Genomic DNA, 25,943 nt, shown 5'->3' with positions numbered 1-25,943 from the left:
GGTATCCAGCCCTTGGAAGCGCTTCCCCTCGCTGCCTTGGCGAAAAGCTGCGGTCAGCAGGAAAGGTGGAGCCTCGGCGCGGGTTTTCCTGCCGGCCCCGGCGGGCTGCAGCGCGTCGCCCCAGCCGGGCCGCGGCTGCGCCCCGTGATGCCGCCGTGACTCACCGTCGTCCCCGCGCCGGGCCAATGGCGCCGCGGCGCCTCTCGTCACGGCCGCCTATGGGCGAGCGCCGAGACATCTGACGTGGCCCTGCTGCTGGGAGGGCTCAGCCGGGATTTCGGAAAGTGGGGGCCCTCTGCGTCAGGGCCGGCCAGCCTGAGCAATGGGTGCAGAATTCGGGGCTGCCCTCGCTTGTCGAGAGGAGCCTTCCCGTGCTCCTGGCGTAACCTTTCCGCAAGTTGAGCGCTTGCCCTCACTGTAGGCAAAGCGAATGCAAATGCAGGCCAGTCTGGAGCGAGGTGTCTCAGATCAGCCCTCTTCCTCCTCCTCCTCCTCCTCCTCCTCTGTGCTCGTTGTCCTCCCAGAAGAGGATTTGACTGCAACTCGTGTTGGGAAGGAGTTAGGAAGTGTTCACGAAGGGCTGGGGTGATGGGTAACAACTGTTACATCTCTGCAAAAGGAGCTAATACATGGCCTGTGTGACAACTAGTGCTGAGCTTGGTTGCGGGGGGGAATAGCCTTACCGGCCTTATGGCAGTGGCTCATTTCATGTCAGTCCCGGACTGTAAGAAGCTGCCATCTACCTCTTTCCCTGGCCCCAGATATGAAAATGAAGTAAAAACGGTGCAGCGTGGCACTTGCTGAAAATCTGTTTTTGCTTGTCTTAAAGCCTTCTTCGGGGGTGTCCTGGGGAGGCCTCATGCTGTTACAAAGATACAATGCTTTGTTTCTCCCCCGGTAGGTTTCCCCATGTCCGTGACGTGTTGGCCGAGGCTCTGCGGCTCCTCTCCGCCCTCGGAGCGGCCAGTCGCTGCCCTCTGGACTCCGTGATCCCCGACGGGCGTCATGAGCATTGCAATCCCTCTGGGAGTCACCACACCAGATACGTCCTACTCCGACATGGCTGCAGGATCGGAGTGAGTGCTGCCCCGTGGAGGAGGAGGGGAGGGTGTCCGAGAGCGGCTGCAGGGTCGGTGCAGGTGCTAGTCCGCTCAGCAGAAAGGGTGTGCTGGCCCACTGGCTGTATGAGAGATGAATGTAGAGACAGGCTCTGAATGCTTAATAAATGCAGTATTACCGAAATTGGTAAGTTTGAGACAGGAGCCAGGCAAAAGGGGGATTCCAAAAATGCAAAGCGCTTAGCTCTGATTTTTATATGAACTTGGCTAGTATGTCTGCATGTGCGAGTGCAGACAGTTGTGCGTTTCCTGGACCCATGTTTGAAGCTGGCTAGATACAAGCTAGCTCCTTTTCAAAAACTGTTATATGCGGGATCAGTATGCTGAGCCTCCCTTGCAGCAGAGCTTAGCTCAGACTCAGTGCCACGCTTACATGGTTGTCTGACCTCTGGACCAACTTGGAGCTTGGCTGGAGATGTATGACAGAATCTGCCTGTATAGAGGCCTTAATGTGTGTTGTTCCTGCCCCTTGAGCAGGTTCCAAGAAAAGCACCTTGGGGGGGCAATCCTTCAGGGTCCCGTCACAGGTGCCCCTTTTGCAGGATTGTCACCACGGTACTATACCTTGCTGGGGGCATGCTTACCATTTCTTTTAAAAGACTCTGCCTGGCAGGAGTCGGGTAATGTTTCAAATCCTGAAAGTACTACATTGTGATCTTTTCTTAAAACCCTTGTTAATATGGTGTCAGCTGAGTTCTGTGTTTTTGTTGGGTGCAAGAGGAAGGGCTGAAGTGATTTCTTTGTGCTTCTGCCTCCTGCTTTCCTGCATCCATCTTTGAAATATGGACTACCCCATCTCTTTTAAAAAGCATATTTGGGGAGGAGGGTTTCCCACGTAAAATTTGAAGGTACCTCCTGTGCAAATCCCTGCATATCAGTTTGATCAGAGTAGAACAGATAATGCTCCACACTCTAATTTTGAGCTGTAAGAGCAACGGACTAGGGTGTGATCGTTGCTTTTCCCTTCCATCTTGCCCTGATTCTACACAGTCAAACTCTCTGCAAGGCTTCCTAATGCTTCTTTTTGCCTGTCTTCGCATTGACCCCGTTCTAGGCATCCTTTTCTCTTTGTGATGCTTCATTCAATCCAAAAGTCCATATTTTTATGTGTCATTTTTGAGAGGAGTCAGTCTAATAAGTCACTGGTCAGCAGTGACTTATCTGGTCCTTTACTTTTTAAGGTTTAACATTCAGTATTTCTTGTCACCATGCTTCTCCCACCCCAGCACTTTGAAGACTCAGCTTTCAGGATTTTAAGCTATTTCTGACAGCAAAAAGAGTGGTAAAAGGTCTGTTCATGTTCAATGTGCTTTGCCTTCAGAGTTGAGCATGATAGGAGAGACAGATATATCTACATATGTCAGTTTTTATATTTAAATATCAAAAAGACTGTCTATAAACCTTCTGAAAAGCTATTTTTCCCCCTGATTGTAAGGAATGCATAGGTCCAACTTGAGACTAGGCTGGAGAGCTTTCTAAAATGGCTTTTGAGGATTTCTGAATTGGCCTCTCTGTCCATTTTCTAAAAATTGGGAAAGCTGGGACTTTATTCCCTGGCTTTCCATTGTTGCACTGTTGATTCACTGCTGAAGTATCCTTCATGAGTGTGTTCAAAGTTAAGGCTATCCTCCACTTGTCCTTTGAAATTCTTYAAGTCTGATGCATGAAGTCTGGTATCCACTTGTCCTTTGAAATTCTTCAAGTCTGATGCATGAAGTCTGGTATCCAAGTTTCTTGTCTAAGGCATTGATTTCCTTATCATTAAGGAAATGGAAAGGTAAATGGGAAACTAGCTTGGCCTCTCTTCAGGCTGAGCTTTAACATCCTCCCCTGCACGCTGATGCAGAGGGGAGCTGAAAATGCTGAAAGATATGTGTTTTATGGTCTCTAAGGGTGCTCTGGAGGCTTTAACATACCTTTGCTATGTTTATCTGGCTCTCCATATTGGAAGCTGTTGAAGCTTCTTGCAGGGTTGCAGTGCTTTCTGTGCTGATGAGGAAGCATGGGCCCCCAGTGTTGTTGCCCCTGGACACTGTTGCACCAACAATCTTCAAGTTTTATTGTTGGTACTTATGGCAGCATTACTAGTATTTTAGGTTTACTATTGTTAGGAATATGGGGTGACCTGGGCAGAGGACAGACCTGCGGCTTAGGCTGTTTGGGCTCTTTTCCTTCTAATGTTATTTCTGAAAATAAGATTAAACCTGAATGGATTTGACTCTGTACCAATCTAGAAATTCTAAAGGACTGTTGTTGTGAAGATCCAGCAAGGCTGGATTATATGGCGAGCTCCACACGGTGTCTTTATTAAGAAATATATCCTCTGGGAGGGATCACCACCTGTATCTTCTGCTCTTAACAATTTAGGTAACTGTAGCTACATTGAAAACCAGCTGAATTTATGATGCCATCTGCTTAAATTCTGAGCTGTGGATGCGGGATTTCGATAGATTAAAGGCCTGCTAGTTTCTACAGTTCTTTGTGCAATACGTTATTGCTCCTTGATGACCAAAAGGCAGGTCCACCTTACTCCTGAATAAGTCAGAACCTCGGAAAGTTAGTATGTTAGTGTAGGTCAGGTTCAGTGGCAGGGTGGGGCAAATTTCAGTGCAGCAGAGATTTCAAGAGCTGAAGAGGAAGTCCAAAGGGCACAGAGGTTAGTTTTCTTGGGTGGTGCCCAAACGCTGCCCCACGCATGACGGCTGGGCATTAGTGCTCTGGAGCTCTGCCTGCGTTACGCTGGCAATGTAGGACCCCCTGAGAGTCCTGCGAGATCTCGTCAGAGAAGCAGAATTCCAAGGTAAACTTTTCCTTTCCTGTATTTTTTTCTGCTTGTTCAGCTCCATGCTATAATTTTGATGAAGAATTCAGCTGTGGACTTTACTYGGTAATGCTCTGTTGTATTCTGATATGGGCCCTACTTCTGTATAYGCAGAGGTTAGCTGACTTCCATCTGCCTGTGGAAAGTTCTTAATAGAGAGTGTGTTTCCCTGCCAGTGCTTGATCCGTAGCCTCACTATCTACTATTCCCTGCACTGAATTGCAGCTATCCCTTCTCTGAGTAGGGTTTCTGCCGCCTTCTGCTAATAGCAGGATATACCTTTCATTTTGGGCTGTTTTTTTCACCACCATGTGGTRGAAGAGTGCATTGTACCTCATCAGCAACAAATTTCCTATTCAGCGCATTGCACACTGTGCTGCCTGTAGAAAGCACAGAGCAAATCTGAATTGTCTGTGGCCACTATCTGTCCAAGTCGTGAGTTGCATTTGCTCTTTGTAACAGGAATCTCCAACTCCTGCTAGTTGTTGTCAGGACAGCTGCAGCTTTCATGCAGACTTTATCACAGGACATTGGTCTTGGCTAACAATTAGTATCTGAGGGAGAGAGAAACAGGCACAGATGCAGGAAAGCTGCTTAGCTGCTTTCTGAAMAGAGCTGTTGTGGAAATAACATGGCAGTGTTCAGTCCAGTGGGTTCAAGATTAACTTGGCTGAATTCAGATGTGAATGCTAAACTATACTCAGCTTCCTCAGCTATAATGAAACTGKGTTTGTTTCTTGGTTCTTACTCTTCATTTTAACTTCTTGGATTGAGACCCAGTTTAATGTAGCAGGAGTTATCCAGGGTGGCCCTTCCTCAGTTGCTTGTCCTCTGTTGAAAGCAGGTTCATTTTGTCTGTCCAACTTCTGCACATACGATGCCTGGTGAAGTGCATAATGCACCTTGATTTCAAGAAGTTTCTTCATTTTGAGCTTATATGTTGAATAGGAAGGAGCAGTGAAATATTGGCAATGGAAGATGATATATTGATGGGTTTTACTTCTGGCCCTTTCTGCAGCCCAGAGTCTGTGGAAGCTAGTCCAGCTGTCAGTGAGAAGAATGTGTACTCCAGCCACGGCTATGGGGCCACCCAGAAACACAGCTATCGCGGGCTGCCTTACGCAGTGAGTACTCTCTCTGCAGTGAATCAGCTCTTTATTGTTTGCTCTGCTCGTTTCCTTGTTCCATAGTTCCTTCCTCATTACACCTTAGGAGTTTTTATTGGCTTATTTATTAGGGAATACATGTGGTTGAGTTGTGCCATACATGTTGTATCTGTTATTTGTGATCCCTCGTGTGCTCTATAGCAAGCTTTATCAGTGTTCTAGGTGATAGATTTTAACTGAATGAAGTATATGAATGAGGTGTGAATATGTATGAATATGTAATATTTTCCTGATGGTATTTTTATGCCCTATTTGATTTATTGTACACTATTTATACTAGTTTCAGTTGCACAGAATTTCATATTGGTAACTCATAACTATGAGAAATGAGGGGAAAGTCAGGGAGAGTCAGAGCATGGTTTGAAAATATGGAATGAATGGCAGGTCATCTCAGATGATTGGCATTTTAACAGTTCATGTTGAAACAGTCTAGTTGCTTTCCTAGGTTTTAAATTTAATTCACTGATGCAGAGGAAAACCATCTACATCTCTCAGACCTATTGCTTTACCTTTATGATAGATTCAGGAATTCAGGCTATTGTTTTACACTGTTTGCCAAATAATAACCTGGGAATTGTGGATTTGGGACTTCTGTTTCCGAGCATCGTATCTCCCTGTTAAAAGTAGTACTGCAAATACTTATTTTCAGGATCATAATTATGGAGCCCCTCCTCCTCCAACGCCGCCAGCCTCTCCTCCTGTCCAGACCATTATACCTCGTGCAGAACTGAATGGCCTGCACTCACCTGATGAGGAGAACTCCGGGGACAGCGAGAGCTCCTCAGAAGGAGAATCAATTCCCACTTGGTGCCACTGCAGTGTCTCCCAAGATGGTTTCCTCCTCAAGTGTGAAAAGTGCAGGTCAGTTTTGGTGCAGTGCAGATCCAGACTGCTCCTCCTGTTGACTTCTAATGCCGAACTGTCACGTTTGGGCTGTGGGATGGACTTCCTTTTGCTAACTGGAGCATTCTTTCCAGTGCTTTACCTAGTATTGACCCTCCTCCTTTGCGTTGTCAGCCTGACAAGTGTTGGTGGCACCAGGAGTGGAGATGAGGATGTTAAATCGATGTTCTTATCATCCTGGGCCCCACTGAGGGCACKCATCTTGTGACATCCTGTTGAATTTCAAGTGACTTTACTCCTACAAACCAGCTTCAATTGTGCATTCTCGTTTGGCAGAGGAATGAGCAGGGGGAAGGTGATCAGACTCCGCCGCCGGAAGCAGGACAACGTGTCAGGTGAGTCTGAAATTGTAATTCTGATGATGATGATTTTCATTTCTTTCTGCAAGGCCTTGCTGTCTTTTGGCTGCTGTAATCATCCTATTTTGATCAGTGCCATCTAATGTTCTTTTCCTCTCAACCATCGGGATTTTCTCCTCTCCTTCCCCCTCGCCCCAATCAGCTCTGAGGGAGAGCAGATTACCTTGTGAACAGAAAAGCGAAACGTGCATCAGTGCCATTCAGTGAGATATCAGAAGTTTAGGAGTCCTGTTCCCAATTTGAGAGGGAAAACTGAGGTGGTATAATTTTCTCAGGGAAGAGCTATGCAGAGCCATCAAGTCTTCTTGATGAAAATGGACATAGGGGGTAAGCTGTTCTCTATGGGACAGAGAATAAAGTTGCTAATGAAGCACTCCTCTCTGTAGGTGGGGACAGCAGTGCAACTGAGAGCTGGGATGAAGAACTATCTCCCTCTACAGTGCTGTACACAGCCACACAGCACACCCCTACAAGCATCACTCTGACTGTCAACCGCGTCCGTAGAAGCAAACCTAAGAAGAGGAAGAGGAGTACAGAAAAAGCTCGCACTGCTCCAAAAGCCAAAAAGATCAAGGTATGTGAAATGAGATGAGGTTGCTACAGTTCTGATCAAAGGCTATGCAGAGTATTGAGAACAGACTGGCCCTTTAGGGCCTTTTTGGTAATAGGCAAGAAGGTTTTGTCCTACCAGGAATTGATTTTTCTGTGGTCATAATGTGACACTATTTTTGTGAACTGCTGGAGCATATGGCTGTTAGTTTACGAATTACCTGTCTGATACTCCACACTTATTTCTCAGCACTGTTCACTTATGCTCAGGGGCTTTGACTCACTTATCTTCTCCCTCCTGCTATATTAGGATTTGGGGGACTAGCTCTTGGAGTCTGCCTGCTTATGGCAAAGGGGAATCTGTGACTAGAATGAAATATGAAGGTAACAGGGCAGTTCTTAGTGGATTACATTGGGGATCTGGCCAGCAGTGCTTCTTAGTGCTGTTCTTCAATGACAGAACTCGTACCTGTATGGAGAATTACATAGGTAGTGATGAACATCTGAGGGATGACTCTTGATTGTGAGGATTTGGGGACTGGAATGGTTTTGGATTGCTTATGTTGGAATGCAGATGGGAGCAGCTGGTTCCTTTCTATCATCTGCTAGCTTTACCTTGTTTTTCCCAAGGTTAAGCTTCCCTTGAAGTTCTTCTGGTAGGCACAGGGATTTGTGTTGATTTAATAAAAGATTGGGAACAGGAGCCATGTGAGTTCTTCAGTGTGTGTTGGGTTTTTTCTTTTGTTTTGCTTTTTATGAACCAGCTCAATTCAGTTGCTGGCCATTTCTTCTATCAAAGTGGGATTAGTTGAGTGAATTTTGGTGTTGATCTTGAGATTTTATAAAAAGTATGAGGCAGGCTTTCTCAGTTCAGGAATCCTGGCTGTCAAACTTTTTTGCAGCTTCCACTGGATCTGCTGTGTGGAATTTTCTTGTTCAAGTCCTTTGCTTCTTGTTTAGGTCTTCCTGTTGTTTTTGCTATCTATTGTTAAGAGTTAACCTGTTGGGGTAAGATCCAGTGTTGTTCTGGGATTCTTAATTCTGAGTAAAGGTTATATAACACTTTTCCTTTTTTTTTTTCTCCTCTCTCTCCTTATTCTGGGGACAGGCCTTTCGAGAGGGCTCACGAAAGTCTCTGAGGATGAAGGTGAGTGGAACTGAAAAGCCTCTGTGATGGTGGTGTTTTTTTTCCTGTAGTTTTCTTCCTCTCTTGGTTGGCCTGGGGAATCTCTAATTGTGGTACCAGCCTTAGAATAATCCCAAGCCTTATCATGCACCACTATTCAAAAAGGTATCACAGGAATTACCCCCTGAACCTTGCTTTTGCTTTAGATGGCTCATCACTTTCTGCAAGGCAGGCATCCTCCTGTTTCAAGAGATGAGACAGATTCATGATAGCTGGGAGTGGGGTGTTTGATACAAGAATGCAGAACAGGTTGTGGCTGCTCTCTTGTGGGGTCAGTTATCATTTGATTGCATCAAAGATATTTTAAGCTTGAGCATCTAAGTCAGCACAAATTTAATGTTGGAGTCCCTAACAGTATTGCTTTGTTCCTCTCCACATCCTCTTACCAGGGATGGGTTGAAGGATGTATTTATTTCTGACTTTTTACAATATTGGTGGGTGTGGCTATCTGACAGAAAGATTTGACAAAAAGGGGGGCTTAATTTTGGAGCTAAGTATGTCCTAGAGACAAAAGTTGCCTTAAAGTTCAGACTCTCTTCCATCTGGCCTCAGTATTGTAGCTGACAGTGGTTGCTAGCAGGTGGGTCGGAGGAAATGGGACAATTCTGTGGTGTGCCTGTGTGCACCTACCTCCATAGTAACTAAGTGCCTTGAGAGGGTAAAGAGAGTGTAAAGAGGCCTAAAAACTCTTATGCTTTTAATATATGTGATGAAAATAATGATTGTTCTTCAGTGGTTCTTGTCACCAAAGTATGTCACACATTTCTCAGTCTTTTATGAACCCTGTTAAGTTGTTGACCTCTGGAATATTTTTTGTTGAATTTCTTGAATTACTTATCAAGTTACCAATGAAGTTTAAATTTGTTTTTACCAGCTTCTTTTTTCCCTCCCTTACAAGATGGGATTATCGGATTTTTACCTTCTCTTCTTTACACTGCTTAGGACTTGCAGTTCTAACCTGCTCAGTATTATCCTGTGCTTGTGTCTTGCTCTGGCTGCTTTTCATCTGCTCATTCCATTTCTATGTACTACTGATCTACATTTGCCCAGAAGTTTGTCAGGATCAGAACTTCTGCATGTGTTTGGGTACCAGTCACACACACAAGCAATATTCTATTTAAAGATAAAATGTAGCAAGTAAGTGCATGCAATAAGTGGCAGAGAAGAGAGGACAAGATAGCAATGTTGTGATTGTCCCATTCTGTACTCAGTGATGGGCACAGCTGCGATATTCCAAACCAAAGAAAGATGCTTTATTTTGTGTTAAAATGTCTGCTTGTTTTGTTTTCCTTCAGCCTCTTTTTTTTTTTTTTAAGTTTTCCTCTTTCATAGAACACTTAACTCTGTATTTTTATTAACCATGTTCTTGTGCTTATTGTTAATATTTTCCTTTTGTGTCCTTGTCGAGTATAAGGAAAATAAGAGGATGGTGAGGAATAGCAGATGGGAACAAACAGTAGTTAAGGGGTGTAAGGAGAGGACAAAGATCTGTCTTTAAAGACTGGGGAAGAAACTGCATCTTGTTCCGCTTGTCTCCATGCCTCCATCTGTGTATCTCTATGTAGGACAGCCCAGAGACACATCTCATGCTTTCATCTGACAACTGTTGTGACCCTAGACTAGGCAGTCTTCCTATTCCCTTGCATGTTTTGGGATCAGTCTCTGCAAGGATTCAGATACGATCAGTATCAGGTAGCACTACGTCACACWTGAGTGCATTGATTGTAAGACAAGTCTGCATGAGGTTTGTTTGCCTTTGTGTGTTCTTTTCCTTTGCTTTTTCAATCTGCTTAATTATACTTCTAAAGAGTCTTAAAAAGAACTTCTAATTTTCCTGTATGCAACAGTGCCAAGCGCCAACTTGCAAGAGTTCTTAGTCCTGCCCAGAGTTCTCCATAAATTTCTGAGTAGCACTTTGTACAATATTCTGGAGAATGGAGATTCTGAAAATGGTGTCCTCGTAACCAACGCTTTCTTAGGTTGGAATAGATATGTGTTTTCTGTAACAGGTTCACATGCTCAGAATGGTGTGGATAGGTTTTCCCCATTGTATGCTAGCCATTCACCCTTTGCTGTTTGGTGCAGAATTCCCCTTCCGAAGCACATGCCTTGGATGAAAACACAGCTGAAGGGTGGGAGAATCGAATACGACTCTGGACAGATCAGTATGAAGAAGCCTTTACTAACCAGTACAGCGCTGATGTGCAGAACCTGTTGGAACGTCATCTAAACTCTAATAAAGAATACGTGGGCAAAACTGCTATGCTAGACACAATCAACAAAACAGAGTTGGCCTGCAATAATACTGTTATTGGGTCCCAGATGCAGGTAAGAACCGATGTGGCAGAAGTGGGGTAGGTCAAGTCCTCTGGTTTCTAGGCATAAGGTGTGGGTGAGCAAGAATATCATAGCTGGTCATGGTATTGTTTCAAATTCCAGAGACTGGTAAGGGTAGGTTTGATGTAAAAAGAAGTAGGRGAGATACCAGTGCCAAGACATGAGGCCGCCTTTGCCTAAACATTCAAATTCAACTTGCATTCATCAGCATCGCTAAGTTGGGGATGTTTTGTACCTTTGTACCTTTTTGTGATGTGATTCACAGGGATTTTACCATATGTGMTTTTGGTGCCTGAATGGCTTGGGGCAGAACCAGATCTATCACTTGCTGGAAATAGGAAATTTCCTGCTTTTCAGCTGAATAATTTTCTCTCCTTTTTTTTTTCTTTCTGGCTAATGTTTTATGCAAAGCTATTTTAAAGAAACCTTTCAACTTTATTCCAGACTTTTGGATGAGTATTTGGACTGTAATTTTCAACTACTCCAGGATGACAGTTGATTTTTATGGAGACTGTCTCCCCAGTTCTTTCTCTTCTGAGATGTTCAGTGATTGGTATTTTGCCAGCTTCACTCTGTGCATGTAGACCAGGACAAACAGGAAAAGAATGCGTTTGTGTGGTGTTGTCAGTCCTTTCCACCACTCTTCGTAGCTGATGTTTCATCTGTTCATGCTTTATTGAATAGAGAATAGCATTCCCACTCATTTCAGCCTAGGCTTTGTGGGTTATTCCTTGAATGGAGATAGGTAAAACTGCAAAATGATGGGCTCTAAAACATGTGTATGGCACCTCTTCYGTAGAAAGGGAACAGAGTCAGAAACCTAAATATCAGGTGGAAGTTTGTGCTTAAATCACTCCTGTTTATATCAGCTGACTCGCCTCTATCTGAAGTTCATGTGCTCCCTTCCTCTTTTCCCTCTGCTTTCATGTAGATGAAGCACCTCAGGCAGAGCACAGAGCCAATAAAGAAGAATGCAGAAAGGGGACTTCAGACCCAATTTCTTTCCTCCATTTCCTCTGTTTCTGGAATAATCTTTGTTTATATCTCTTTAAGACTTCTGGAGATAAAAACTTTTACATGGCTATGAGTAGCCTTCTGAGATGGGACARCCACAGGGAAATACAGGAGGGGGAAATTTTCTGCTTTTCTGAAGATTTTAATTTTTTCCAAATCTAGATTTTTGCCTTCTACTTCTTTGATATGAGTTTTGGGACAAGCCCTGAAATAAGTAATAAAACATGTCATTTCCTTTCCTCGCCCTCACAGAAGACAGCAGGGACAGATCATTATAAAAGACACCATACACAAATGCACTTGCTGCTTTTGTCATGCTTTCTGCTCTCTCCCTTCCCTGTACAGGTATTGACTTTCCCATAGGGAAAGCAGACCAAATCAGAAGAATCCAAATGTGATATATTCCAAAGAAACAAAAAGAATCGAAAGTTGCAAAACTGCATAGTGAGCTGCAGTTATTCTAAACAAGCTGTAGTTAGATATCTATCATTTCACCTGTTGAGAAAGTATAATAGAGGCTTGGTGGCTTTGTAGCACCTCTTGGATATTGAGGAAGTATCAGGTGGCTGTCGCAGGCTGCCTCTTGTCAGCCCTTAYGTCCTTGTTTTCTCTGCTCAGCAGATCGCTGTGGAGTGTTGAGAGGAGGATAGCCAGCAGAGATGTGGAATGACCAGCAGGGAGTATGTGGTCTTTCATCCTATGCTTTATATTTTTCTTCCCCTTCTTCTGTCTCATCTCTCTTATATGAAGTGAGAAGGTTTTTCAGTTTGCACCAGTCACCATTTAACTAGGTATCATTTCTGAGCATAAAAATAGCTTTTCTAGGTGGGGAGGAACTGGCTGCTTTAAACCAGAAAAAAGTTTTGAAGAGTAGTGGCGTCAATATAGAGATAGCAGCCACGTGTATGAGATGGGTATCATGACTGCCCTATTTGGCTATGGAAACTCTGGAGGGGAGGAGGAAGGAATAAAAATAAAATGTCATATATGCCCTGCATACTTTCACAACTGATTCAGCTTGGGTAGACAATGATGCAAGTACAGTCCCTGTATTCTTACGGAAAAAGAAAAGAAAAAAGACCTAAAAGCTTCCTCACAATCAAGGAAAGGGTAGGGAAAAGTGGGTTTAAGAAGCTTCATATGGGACATGGGATTTTGATCACTGGTGTGTTTGGATAAACCAATTCTCAACTGTCCTAATGATGCAAGGGGAAACTTGTGAAAACCTGAAGCTGTTTAATGTCATAAGTAAAATCAGCTTAGTTCTTACTCCTGCCAGAAGCTTGGCAAATTGAAAGCCGTGAAGTACTTTTCTGCCTGTTGTTGCCGAACCAGACGGAGGGTCAGTAGCTGCCCTCTGTTGCCTCTGATAATTGCTGACTTGAGCTCAAACTSCTGACTGACTTCACATTCTGAAGTGAAAAGCAGAAGTGCTTTTATAAAATAAAGCCACTGAGTATTATGCAGGTATTGCTGTGCAAAAATATCAGAACAGCTTTGATAACGAGTCAGCAATCCCTAGTCTGTGACATGAATAAAATCGTTTGTTCATTTTGCACATGAAAGCATGGCAGCTAATCCTCTTCATATTTCTAAACTTGGAGAACTAAAAACAAGCTGAGCCAGGATCTTATCAGAAATGCTATCAGATCATTCCTGTTCTACCAACCTCAGATAATTGTTAAGTTTTACAAATGCAGAGATTCCTTTATGGGCTTTCTTCTCCTTCCACCACCTCACTTTATCTCACTTGTGTTCCCAAAGTTGCTTTCTAGAGTTAGAGGAACAGTTATACTGATAATAAACGGGGGGAAAAAAAAATCACTTCCCTTCGGTAACTTGTCTGGTTAGAGCTCTGTTCACAGAAGGTAATCCAACTGGAGACATACAGTTCCTTGAGCATGATCGCAAACACAGACATATAATAAAAGGTCAGTCATGGGCCAGAAATGAGAATGAATGCTGCCAGATGTGAACCCCCATCTCTGAAAGATACTAAGAAAATATGACACAGTGGTAGAATAATTTAGGTTGGAAGGAACCACTAGAGGTCTTCTGGTCCAACCSCCCTGCTTAGGGCCAGCTTAGATAAGGAACTGATCATAACAGAAAACAAGTGATAGTATAGAAACAAATAAAGTGATCCTATGGGAAACAGGATAAGATTTCTGATTTCTCACACCTGTGCCTCAGTCCTAATTAATCTGTTAACTTCAGATATTCCCTCCTTATCTCTTCCCACTAAACAAGCCAACAAATCTAGTTCCACCTGTTTATTCTCCACTACCACAATTGGATAAAGTAAAGTATGTCTAATGTTTTTTAAATAATTTGGCCAGGGAAAGCTGCTTCTGTCCTGGGCAATGCAAACTCATCTTATGCTAGAATTCACTTGTGTCATGGAGTTGATGATCAGAAATTGGGGCTAGCAGTGTGGCTTCTTAGCCCAGAAATAACTTGGTCCTTTCATGTCAGTTCAGTGGGCTTCTGTGGACTTGGGAGATGCTCTGTGAGCTCCTGTCAGGACCTGAGATAGGAGATGGACAACCTTCTGCAAGGCTGTTCAGTCTCTAATATGTACATTCAGGGTTTTTTCCAACTGTCTGAGGATAGAGTGGTATGAAAATGGTTGCTGGAAGTGTACCCTGTAGGCATGATGTTGCACTAGATGCATCTCTGAGAGGAGGTCTGGAATAGCACGACCATTAGTCACATCTGCATAGGTTTCAAATGAATATTTTGATAAAGCTATTTTTATCCTGGGCCTGAGAGAGAAAAGTCAACAAATGGGTTTTACTTTACTGGCTGATCTAAAGTCTGCAGTATGTCATGTTAAAACAATGAAAGTATTCCTCCTCTGGAAGAGGTTTATTCAGAGTGTGTGTAAAAACGTTACAAAAGAGAAGGGTAAAGTCTGTGATTCAGTACTTTGAACACAGTCAATATAGAGGGTTTCACTTGGTTTCCAGGATGGAGTGCTGCCTTAAGGCATTAGCTTTATTTTCAGGAGGGATGTTAGAAAGTCATCGTTCTGTTGTTGTCCACATTGAGCCCCTCCTTAAGCTAAGGTGATTTTTATCAATTTGAGCAGACTGCCCAGTAGCTGTTTCTAAGGAGAGAAGAGTTTTATCAGGAAAAGTTGGGAGCTTTCTTTTAACAAAACCTCATATTTTACTTCTAATGTAGATGGATGATTGTCGTTATTACTGAAATAAGAATACTTTRTCTAAATTCACTCTGGAAAAGTATCAGAATTTGCCGCTTAAGAGTAGCATGCTTAGGAAAGAGCAGGCACAGCTCTTATTGTAAGGCAGTCAGCCATCATTACGTAATTTTGCAGATTTTCTTAATTTTCACTTGCAGAGATGTTCAACCTGTTAAAAACAAAGTACTTTTCCTACTTATGGGAGAAGTGTTTTCTATGCCTTGGTGCTTATAATATTCCCTCCATTATTCTGTAAAGCACTTCTTCCTTGGATGTGTCCTTAAAAAAAATGTTGAGGTTTCGTACTGTCAAGGCATGTTGATGTGAAAATCCATTGTATTGGGTCTGTGAACTTGAACATGACTAAGATTCAGCAAACTGTCAATAGTTACCTGTAAAATATATTTCTTCATGTTTTTTTTAAAAAAAAAGTCCATAGCATTAGTTGAGCAGGAAGTTAAAGAGAAGATTCTGGATGGCAATAGATAGCCACAACTAAAGTCTTTGGCTTGTTAGGTAGAATTTTCCATCCTCTGTAGAAGGAAAAGCTTGTGTTTTTCCTCTGTACGTGTGACAACCCACGATTTAGGGGGAGCAGTTCCCTACTAGCAGCAACTGACAGGTCTGGTTATGCCTCCAAGCTGCAAGACTAAAATACTTAGTCTGATAGATTTGTGAGACTCACTGTTAAAGGAAAGGAATGCATATTATTTTGTTTACTTGTTTTTAATAAATATTGTCAAGGTCATTGACTATTGCTGAAATGTTACAGAATAAACAATATATTCACCTGACCAGAATTTCCAGGTGCTGTTACTAGATGAATTTTTCTTTTTATGTAGGAAAATACTCTTCACGAAACAATGGCCTAGGCCTTTGGTCTAAGTTCTCATATTGTGCTCTTTTTTTGTTACAGCTGCAGCTGGGAAGGGTGACTCGGGTTCAGAAGCACCGGAAGATCCTGAGGGCAGCAAGAGACTTGGCACTAGATACCCTTATAATTGAGTATCGAGGGAAGGTTATGTTACGACAGCAATTCGAGGTCAATGGGCATTTCTTCAAAAAGTAAGAGTACTATGAAGTGACTAGTATGAGAGCATCATGGCACAGAGACTAGTGTCTCTGTGGGATAAAGCACACTGACAGGGCTCTTGTTGGCTGTGCCATCCATAGAAATGTGAAATCAAATACACAACATCTGCTTGATGCTCTGTTTATGGACGAAAATCTTCTTAAGTAGATATATTAAACTGTGATCATGGAGGTGCATAAGCCTCCAGAGCACTAGTACTGATGGAAGCGCTGTTTCCAGTGAAGTGAGGGATACCTGTTATAAATGCCATGGGAATTGGGTATTTTGGGATTGAGATGTTTTGTTACTTCTCCAGGCCCTACCCATTTGTGCTGTTCTACTCCAAGTTCAATGGCGTTGAAATGTGTGTTGATGCTCGCACCTTTGGTAATGATGCCAGGTTCATCAGGCGTTCCTGCACTCCAAATGCAGAGGTAAATTCTCACTTCGTTGTCACCGTAATTATGGATAGATGTTTTACATATGTTTAGTGTCTTACCTTTTTATGAATATTAAAATGCTGCAGATGGGGTAAATTCTCTGCATCTCTTACTCATTTGGTGTTTTATACTTGGAAGATGAGATCAAGAAAAGTTGGGAAACAGGAATTTTTCTTGAGAAGGGAAACTTCTATTATAGCTTTCCTCTGGCTGCAGAATGGTAGTTAGGGTAAGCAGGTAGTACGAAGTGTAAGTGGAAGAACGCAGGATGAGAGAGACCGGTGAGAGACCAGTGAAGCAGGCTTTTCTCTATGGACAGTTCAAGAAAATTATTCATTTAATAGATAAGAGCTATTTTGCAGAAGGAGGCTTCCCCCTTGAAAAAAAAAAAAGTGCAACTGGTGGAGATGTTAGTTTCTCTCTACTTTATTTAACAAGGTTCGTCATGTGATTGCTGATGGGATGATCCACCTGTGTATCTATGCTGTTGCCACCATTGCCAAGGACACAGAGGTTACCATCGCCTTTGACTATGAGTACAACATCTGGTGAGTCCTTCACCTCGCCCAGGAGCTCTCCACTGCCCTCCTGGACTGGACATCTTCCTCCAGCCCTTTCCTCGCATTCTACATTTTGCTCCGTTTTCTACTGAATTGCATTTTCCGGCTATTCTGTCCAGTTCTGCTGGCATATTCTACAATAGAGGCCATAAGGTAGCCTGCTGTCCTTGCTTTGGCACGTGGTGAGATGTTTAGTAGGAGATGCATTGAATGTCTCTGTGTAAGGGTTGAGAAATGAAGAGTGACACGAATTATGTTTGTGTTTTGGAGCAGCAACTATAAAGTGGACTGTGCGTGTCACAAGGGGAACCGGAATTGCCCTGTGCAGAAACGTAGCCCAAATGCTGCGGAACACCTACCTCCACCTGTTTTAGGCACACTGATTGGGGCAGAAACACGCCGTCGAAAAGCCCGTCGAAAGGAACTAGAAATGGAACAGCAGGGCATTGCATCGGATGAGAACGGCAATCAGCAAACAGAGGAAGTTCCAGAGGGACCTGCAGCAGTCAGTGACAGTGAGGTAAAATCCTTGACGCTTTATCAAGTATTTTTGTCATTCAGTGGTGTGGAATCTGATTTATACAGCATTGGTTTCTCCAGGGCAAAAACTGCAAGCAGGCCTTCTTTAAAACTTTGGTGCAGAGATTGATATAAAAGCACTATAAAAGCAGCTTCAGATTTTGTTTGCCTTACTAAATCTGGGCTTCTCTTTCAGGTGGCAGATAAAGAGGAGAAACAAGAAGGGGAGAAAGAGGAGTCTGTAGATGAACAGGGAGCCTTGGTCCACAACCGACGGGCAAGTACCTCTCTCAGTCTGGGTATCATCCCCCTTAGGACTTGCTTTGTGCCATGACCAACAGGTCCAGCTGGTTATTTCAGTTGTTCCAGCACAAGTTCCAGTTCTTAATGGTCTCTTTTAATTTGTTAAAACCAGGCTGTTCCCTTATCACAAGATATTTGGTAGGGTACTGCAAATTAGAAGATCCAGGACAGATCTGTTGCCCAGCTGAAAGAATTAACTCTTACATTGAGGGCTATTCTACACCCTAAAACATACCATTAACAAGATGGTCAGCACCAGATCTGGAGAAAAGTAGTTGCACCCTTTTTCTGCTCCTGCTGGCTGGGTTAGGTTTGTCAACCTTTATCTGTTCCCTGTGTGGGTTCACTAAATGGTTATGCAAATATGTTGGCATGAGGGTTGCAAAAGTTGATTAGTAGGGTGGACCACCAACAGCAAAGTTGGCACAAGTCTGCTGAAAGTATCCATGGAGCTATATTCTTTATTAGGAAATCCCTTTGTGCTCCCAAATCATTGTCGTTTTAATCTGTATTCTCGATAAAAATGTTTCTTAGTGCTCTTGGATCTTTGATCACACAATCCCTTCTCTGCCTTCTTCTGTACTGAGTAGAATTAGTTGGGTTTTTTATTCCTCCAGTATTTTAGGTGTTCTTTAAACTGTGATTAAATAATTCTTTTTTGCGTTTTCCAAGAGGAGCTATAATCTCTTGTGCCTTCTATAGCATCTGGGATTGCTCGCTGGTTTAGGATATTTTATGCATGTGGATGCAGGTGTTCTGTGCTCTGCTCAGTGCACTGAGGTTTAAAAGGAGGAGAAAAAAAAAAAAGGCAATGAATAAAAAGTGCTCCTTTCCTCTACCAGGCAACAAATGTATCAGAGCTCAGAATTCCCTGTTGTCTTTGTTCACCAAATACCTTAACCACCCCTCTTCCTCTGATCAAAGAGACTGTTCTTGCATGTGCAAGTTTTCTGAGCCGTGCTTTAAATAATGTTAAGATAGTGTAGCAAACTGCAAAGTTGAGGGCCATCATAGAGAATGTACAGCAACCCTTTTCTAATCTCAGCAGAGATATCCTTGGAGTATCCCATGGATTTTTTTAGAAGGGACGAGATAAAACTGTCAGTTTCTGCTGGAATTTGAATAAAAGCAGTCTTCCAGCAGACTGGCCTTAAATTGGAGGGAAGATTTCATTTTTAATGCAGGGAAGCTGGTCTCTTTCTGGGACAGTATAATTCAAGAAATCTTTTCTCACAATAAGGTGTTAGTTTTCCTTGAACCTGTAAACCCTGTTCCTGTACCTGTTTCACCAGTTAATCTCCTTTAATGAGATTGTTTTCTATACTTGGCACCACGTAAATACCTGTATTTATAGTTTTCCTCTTGTCTCAAAAATTTATTTTTGTGTGTATTGAATATCCTGTGAACAGAAAACTGTAAAAGCCAGGCTGCTGTGATTGAATACTGCTCTATGATTCAAGATACTTTCTCCTCCATGGCACTTCTCAGCATGCACCTGCCCCCACCTCTTAAAATTCACTCGATTCAGCCTGTTTGTCAGTCACTGCTGCGTTATTGTACAGGACCTTTTATATACATAATATCCAATTATCTTGATACTACCAGGTGATAAGATTTCCTGTCCTTTCTATTTGCATAATAAATACCTTCTTTTTGCCTCCGTACTCTCTCATGTTGTTCTGTTTTTCTTATCCACTATGTAAGCTGCTTGGACAAGAGCTTTTATTTTTGAGCTGTGTGATCTCCTGACATCAGGGAAGGAATGAATCTGGATCATTTTAGTCAGTTTGCGTGGTGTGTTATACTTAATGCAAATTACTGATTCACTTAATTCTGTTGCCTTTGGCTTATGTTTACCTCTAATGCTTGGTCATTAGTGAATGGCTCCATTCGTTTCCAGATTGTCTCTTCACTCTATTCTTTGTCTTATGTGTTTTAATTCTTCAAAAATATGCATTTCCTTATGGCTGTTTTATGAATATAACTCAGTAGTATCTAAGTATTCTTATTTAAGAACAAAGTCTAGTTCTTCTAGTTATTCTATGAACATGTAATTATGCTATTGGCATTCTGGGAAATTTGCCATCTTGAAAAATGCAAATATTGGGGCGGGGGGAGAGGGAAACCCTGCTTCTCTCTGTCCCATTTCTGGCTCTTGTGTCATTGCTATATGGAAGTTGTGTCCTAACTGTGTTGTCGGATTTTTTCCCTCCTGTGCTGTGTCCCGTATCTGTTCTTGTATCCTCCTCTTTATTTGTTTAATTTGCAGTACTGACTTAAATTTACTCTTATGTTTTCTAGTCCCGAGAAGATAGGAAGGTAGAAGCCATCATGCACATGTTTGAAAACTTGGAAAAGAGAAAGAGGAGACGAGAGCAACCATCCGACCGGAACAGCACTGATGCTGAACTCAACATCAGTGCTGAGGCTCCTGAGCTGGAGGAAGTAAAAACAGAGACTCCTGAAACTGAAGATGGAAGTTCAACACTTAGTGCTGCTGTTCCAAATGTTTCTAACAGTAACACCAGTACTGGAGTGAACACACGACGGTCTTCACAAGTAGTGGTAAGACGAAGAAGGGACTGTTCTGTAGCTTGCACCAAGCACGTGTGCAGCATATCTGATCATAGGATTGTTCAGGTTGGGAAGGACCTCAGGAGGTCCAGGCAGGGTCAGCTCTGAGGTCAGACCTGACTGGCCAGGGCTTTATCTAGTATTGTCCCAAATATTTCCAAGGATGGAGATTGCACAACCTCTCTGGGCAAACCTTTTCCAATGCATGACTGTTCTCTTGATGAAAAAGTTTTCCCTATATCCAGTCTGAATGTCTGGTTTCGATTTATGTTGTTGACTCTTGTCCTTCCACCATGCACCACTGTGAAGAGCGGGGCTGCATCTTCTCCGGATGATCTTTTGGATGCTGGAAGGCTGCTATTAGGTCATGCCCAGCTCCCTCAGCCAGTGGGGCCCCCTGTAGTGGCTTGAGAGACTGGATCATCTCTTGCATACTGATGTGATCTTAAGTTGGCTGCATGCCTGCAGTGATTGAGGAAAGTGTTGTGTTTTGTTTTGTTTTCCAGCAGGTATCTGGGCCCCACCATATACAGGGAACGCATCCAAAGTAGATTTTGCAATGATGCGTGTCAGCTCTGATCAGGAGTGGGAGTAGTTGCCTTCAGACAAGTGGCAAGTTTCATAGTGCTGCTTTCTTGAGACCAAGATTGTTCTGAATGTTCTGGTTGACCATTTAACATCACAGCAGACTGGAGAAAATGTGCCAGTCTTTTAGAAGGGTCCCAAGCCATCTTATAAGCCAATACAAATAAGGTCCAACCAGCTTATGTGTGGGTCAGATAATGTCAATAAATAAATCTCAATCCTTGTTCATGTGTATAGARAAAAGGAAGACTCTTAGAGCTGCTTGGACTAATGACAGTTTATGTTGTAGGATGCTGTCCCAGAAAAAACAGTTACTAAGCCGGCTCCAGCAAAACCCTCCAGGCCCCGACCGAAAAGTCGCTTCTCTCGATATCGAACCAGTTCAGCACAAAGACTGAGAAGGCAGAAGCAAGCCAGTTCCCAGCAAGCTGAACTCGCACAGGCTGTCCCAGAGGAAGGAAGCACTGCCAGCTTGGTAACCACAGCAGATGTCAGTAATGTAGAAGGTCCAGGAGAAGGCAAACAGTTGACTGGATCTGACCCAACTGTTATTCTGGCTGCAGGATCTCAGTCTAATCGGGCCACCGTGAAGTACCCCAARACTAAAAAGGTAACTATCAAGTGCTTAAACTGGGGAGAGGAGAAGAGGTTTTATGTGGTCTTCAGGGAAAAAAGATCTTCGTTATACTTGCAATGATATGACTTTACATTTATTGTATTACTTGCCTCATTGTGGCTAAGAGCCCTCGTCATGGGTCAGAATCAAGCTGTTCAGTGCGGTACAAAGATTGAAAGAAGTTAGCTGGTCTATACCACAAGTCTACATAGAACTTAAAGATAGATACCAGCAGAATGGTACAGGTGCAATAAGCAGGGTCTCTCTGTTGGGCCCAGCAAAGGTGAGCTGGAAAGAGGTAAATGATGCATCTTTGCATAGTGGGGAGAAAACTGATTCCAGCGTGAGGGGCCTTGTGAGAAAAGGGCTGGAGGGACTTGGAAATATAAGGAATTGGATGATGAAGGCTGGACCCTGTGTAAGGGAGGCAGAAACCACAGCCTCGGCCCTGGATGTTGAGGGCAGCGGGAGRCTTGAGAGATGGCCAAGAAAGGCCTTGGTGAGGAGAACAAGCGTTTCTGTTGTTCGTGCAGGAGAACAAGGTGCACGTTAGAAAGATGAGGAGAGCTGATGTGCCTATGCACCATGAGCTAGGAAAAGCTCTTGGCAGCAGTGTGCAAGTGGTTGTTACAGCTGTATCAGATGGGGTAGCAGTCATTTAAAGACTAGATGCTGATAATCTGGGCGACACCGTTAGCTTTGGAGTCCAAAAGAAAGGCTATGTCTTAGAACTGGTTGAAGGGCCTTGAAGAGAGGCCTGAAGGGAAGGTAACTTTCAGATTACTGACCTGAGTGGCAGTGCCAAGATCTCTGGTGATGTTTGCAGTAAGGAAGAAAGCTAGGCACAGTTGAAGAAAAGATTAGGAGGGCTCTTGTAGGCGCACTGAGTTTGAGGTAGTACCCACTCATCTGAGAGATGCTGGACAATTTTAGGAAAAAAAAAATTACAGGAAAAGGCTTTACACGAAAGCAAATAAATACCATCTCAAGAAATTTTCTACTTATTTCCAGTATCTTAAGAGCAAGGAGAAAAAGACTGTCAACCAAGAAAGCTGTCTTAGATCAAGAAGTGAAAGGTGTAGTGAAAATTGCTTAAAACAACAACAAAACTAGAAATAACTAGGGTGTTGCATCTTGTAAAGGACAGTAAAACAAAGGTTCTCTTGGGTTTGTTAACAAAAGATCGAGGAGTGGAGCCATTGTGTAATAAGGTTTATGTGGAATTTAATTTTAAAATTTAGAGTGCCATAAAAAGGTGTTGGATGTGGGAATCGGTGGGAGCCTCTTTTTTGGATGGGGGTTTGGTGTTTGTTTAGAAGAAACTAAAACAGGTCAGTTTTCAGCTTAGTAGAACAGAAGACTGAGAGCGAATGCGACTGCAAACTGCAGTGTACAAACTGGGAGAAACTTGTAAGGGACAGGAGAAAAGCAGCAGAAGACAGTGGATGCTTGGCACATCCTGGGCATAAATAAGCTAGCTGTTAATACATTTAGGCTTGCAATTCTAAACTGGTTTAGAACAAGGTGATCAAGTTCAGGGAGAGCCTTCTAATAGGATTAATGGAAGCATAAAACCAAGCTACTTGTATAAACTAGGTGCTGTGCATGCAAGTAGATGAGAACTGGGATTGATGCAGGAAGTCCTGGCTGCATTTCTTGTTGAGGAGCAGAGAGGTCTTAGCATGAAGACTGACCTGAGCATTGTTTCCCCCTATGCTGTTGCGCTGTATTGCCTTTCTTCTTTGCAATTGCTAGTTACATTGATATTTTTGTTTTCTTCAGTATCTTGTTACTGAATGGCTGAATGACAAGGCAGAAAAGCAGGAGTGTCCCATTGAATGCCCTCTGCGCATTACTACAGACCCGACAGTTTTGGCAACAACCCTAAATATGTTGCCAGGTCTCATCCACTCCCCGCTAATTTGTACCACACCTAAACACTACATTCGTTTTGGTTCACCTTTCAACCCTGAGAGACGTCGAAGGCCGTTTCTGTTGGATGGAATTTACAGCTCCTGTAAAAAGGTATGTTCATGTTTACCTTCAGGGGCTTTGTACTTATGTTGTCACTGGCATCCTTGTAAAGCTGCTGTATCATATTTGAGCCTATATCTATGTATTCCTACCAAGATGGCACYGTCTGATACGTTGCAGTCAATGGAGTGCGTTTTCAACCCTTTTCTCTATTTTCACAGTCAGAGGATGGTTGGTAATGTGGGGGTAGGACTGTTGCAAAACACCTCAAGAATACAGTGCGTCAATCATGGTCCGTTGTCTTTGGAGAGCCTTTATTATTTAGCAAAGCCCTGAGTTTGCCAGTTCACAAGAGCAAGCCCAGAGCTCAGTGCTGGACTACAGACTGTCTATCCACAACAGCTATTTGTGGCCCTGCAGCAAGCCTGAACTGAGAGCCCAGCTGAGGACTTTATTCCTCCAGAGATGGTATGTGGCCAGTAAATATTAGCATTTACTCATCAGCAGGGAAATAGCAGTTCAGGTTAGTTTGGTTAAACTGAATTTCTGTCAGAATCCACCTTGCCTATCACCAGTCAGCTTTGCTCAAAGGTGCTTCCTGGTTCCTGTGTAATTACCTGAGAGCAACCTTATGGAAATCCTTTCTGATCTCCCAGTCCTGGTAACTTTCAGGTACCACATCCTGGATTTTTTGCCCTCCTTTGAGGAAGTTTTTTCAGAGAGAAGTTGTAGCCCTTGCTGTTCCCACCTTCAGCCAGTTTGTTGTCATGCACTGACATGTACCTATGAAAAGAAGCTAAGGTCTCTTGGGTATTTCCTTCATAGGTACAGCTTTTGGTGGTTCATTTGTACTCATATGTGACCAAAATTCTGTTTGTTTCCGTGTGCAAAGGCAATCTCCCCACACATCTATAAGCTGAGAATTACAAGGCTCATGCCGCTTTTTTGAGCACTTAACAATGTCCTCAAGCCTCAGGGAAGAGAAAAGCATCCAGACCAGAACTGGCAGATTTATTCCGAGTTCCCTACTTGCTGCGTTTGCTACACAGCTAGCCAAGAAGCTCCCAATTCAATGAGAATTGTTGTTATGGAACCAGTGACAAGGACTGCACGTGGACCTGGTGTCATGCAATTGCGGAAAAAAGTCTTGAGGATATCTAATCTATTTCTGATTCATGTAATTCCTGCAATTGTGTGTTCAGCCCCTTACTTAAGCTCTCTACGGGTGGAGTTTATAACAATCTTAATCTGCCTTGAGAAAGATTAAGTCTATTGTTGTTATTCTTTCCATTATGGAACAGAGAGATTATTCCTTTTCTTTAGAAATAATCTTTTACTTATTTGAAAATTTACTGTGTTCCCCATCACCCCCGTCTTCCAGCCTTTTTCTACCTTTGCCTTTTTTTCTAGTCTTGTGATAATTCCCATTGCAGCTTCTATGGATGACTTCCATCTGGTCCTCATTTTTCCTGAAGTTCAGTGTCCAAAACTGGATGTCATGTTGTGGCTGGGGCATTTTCAGTGCTGAATAAAGCAGAAGGTTGCTCTGCGTCATAGCTTGTACCCTTTTTTGTACATGATGATTGAATTTTTTTTTTTCCAATGAGTTGATTTAGACTCATGTTTGGTTCATGACTTATTATGTTTGTAAGAACAACTCATTAGTTTTCTAGCCTGTATTTTCACAAGTAACTGTTTCTGACTTAGTGTGGTACTTTTCTCTAGTCCTTGCAGAGCTATATCCTATTTCTTCCTATAAATTTCCCAGTTTACTAAGAATTTTGAAAACTGTCTTCCAGCATGTTCTAGTTCCTCTCAGCTTGGTGTCGTCTAAATACTTAGGCATGCTGCTTGTTGTATCATCTAAATAAAATATTGAAAGGTTCTGTGCCCAGAACAGATGCTGCAGAAAGTCATTTGGTTTATCTCTACTTTTTGAAAGTAAAACATCAATAACTGTTCTAATAAGGGTTTTCATCCACTTTGTGGGAGTTGCCCAGCTTTCTCATGAGAATGACTGCTAGCCTTCAGTGTTTTTATCACTGCTACAGGCAGTTTGGATGCTGACTGGAGATGTCCTGCAGGAAAAGCCTGACTTTCACATGTTTAGGATGTTTTAGAAAAACTGTCACAGGGAAGACCTCCTTTTCCACTAGCTGAGGTCTAGAAATAGTCCAGAACTTAACAGCTCTACTCTTTCAAGACCTGATCTTTGTCATCTGCTTCTGACTACTCAGTCAGAGTTTGATTTGTAAAGGCTGTTGAAATAGATCACATTTCATATTTTCTTAGGTTGCCAGCATGCGTCTCCTTAAACTACTAAGGACTGTGCCAAAAAAAACTCAACTGATGTTCTCAGCTTGTATCCAAAGCATGCCAATATATGAAACCTTGCAAAGAAACCGAACTGTGTAGCCTGTTCACATTAATCATGCATTGTACAGTGACTTGGCTGTCGGAGGTATTTGAGGTAGCAGCGCTCCAGACTGGTTGATGCTCCTTGTTTTTTCTAGTGGCTGCAGTGGCATCCTATTGAGACCTATTTGAACAGAAAAAAGGTGTCAGCTCTATAGTAGTGAAGTCCATCCAAGCAGTACTGTGACCTGCCCTTCATCCTTGTGCTAAAGTTTTCAACTGTGCCA

The 25,943-nt window shown here is 42.9% G+C and overlaps 1 protein-coding gene across 11 annotated transcripts in view; it reads left to right on the top strand.

Moving 5' to 3' along the window:
- The first annotated feature begins 698 nt into the window (after positions 1 to 698).
- SETD5 (SET domain containing 5) overlaps positions 699 to 25,943 on the top strand; it is a 47,279-nt gene continuing 22,034 nt past the window's right edge. For 2 of the 11 annotated variants that reach the window (XR_003257078.1, XR_003257081.1), the window contains exons 1-15: positions 700 to 1,076; positions 4,958 to 5,063; positions 5,755 to 5,966; positions 6,285 to 6,343; positions 6,754 to 6,941; positions 8,025 to 8,063; positions 10,188 to 10,430; positions 15,575 to 15,723; positions 16,047 to 16,164; positions 16,609 to 16,718; positions 17,004 to 17,250; positions 17,446 to 17,526; positions 19,854 to 20,117; positions 21,001 to 21,321; positions 23,110 to 23,352. Coding sequence is in view for 5 of the 11 variants with exons in the window: in XM_026087980.1 (XP_025943765.1) it covers positions 1,006 to 1,076; positions 4,958 to 5,063; positions 5,755 to 5,966; positions 6,285 to 6,343; positions 6,754 to 6,941; positions 8,025 to 8,063; positions 10,188 to 10,430; positions 15,575 to 15,723; positions 16,047 to 16,164; positions 16,609 to 16,718; positions 17,004 to 17,250; positions 17,446 to 17,526; positions 19,854 to 20,117; positions 21,001 to 21,321; positions 23,110 to 23,352 (2,451 nt within the window). In the remaining 6 variants the exon portion in view is untranslated. Of the gene's footprint in view, positions 1,077 to 4,957; positions 5,064 to 5,754; positions 5,967 to 6,082; positions 6,344 to 6,753; positions 6,942 to 8,024; positions 8,064 to 10,187; positions 10,431 to 15,574; positions 15,724 to 16,046; positions 16,165 to 16,608; positions 16,719 to 17,003; positions 17,251 to 17,445; positions 17,527 to 19,853; positions 20,118 to 21,000; positions 21,322 to 23,109; positions 23,353 to 25,943 lie in introns of those variants that run through there. The other 9 variants (XR_003257080.1, XM_026087980.1, XR_003257079.1 and 6 more) reach the window with 8 other exon arrangements.

The sequence above is a fragment of the Apteryx rowi genome, unplaced genomic scaffold, assembly GCF_003343035.1.
Source record: "Apteryx rowi isolate R43461 unplaced genomic scaffold, aptRow1 scaffold_75, whole genome shotgun sequence".
NCBI lineage: Eukaryota > Metazoa > Chordata > Aves > Apterygiformes > Apterygidae > Apteryx > Apteryx rowi.
The sequence above is the reverse complement of the archived record's forward strand: the minus strand, read 5'-3'. Positions and strand labels throughout refer to the sequence as shown.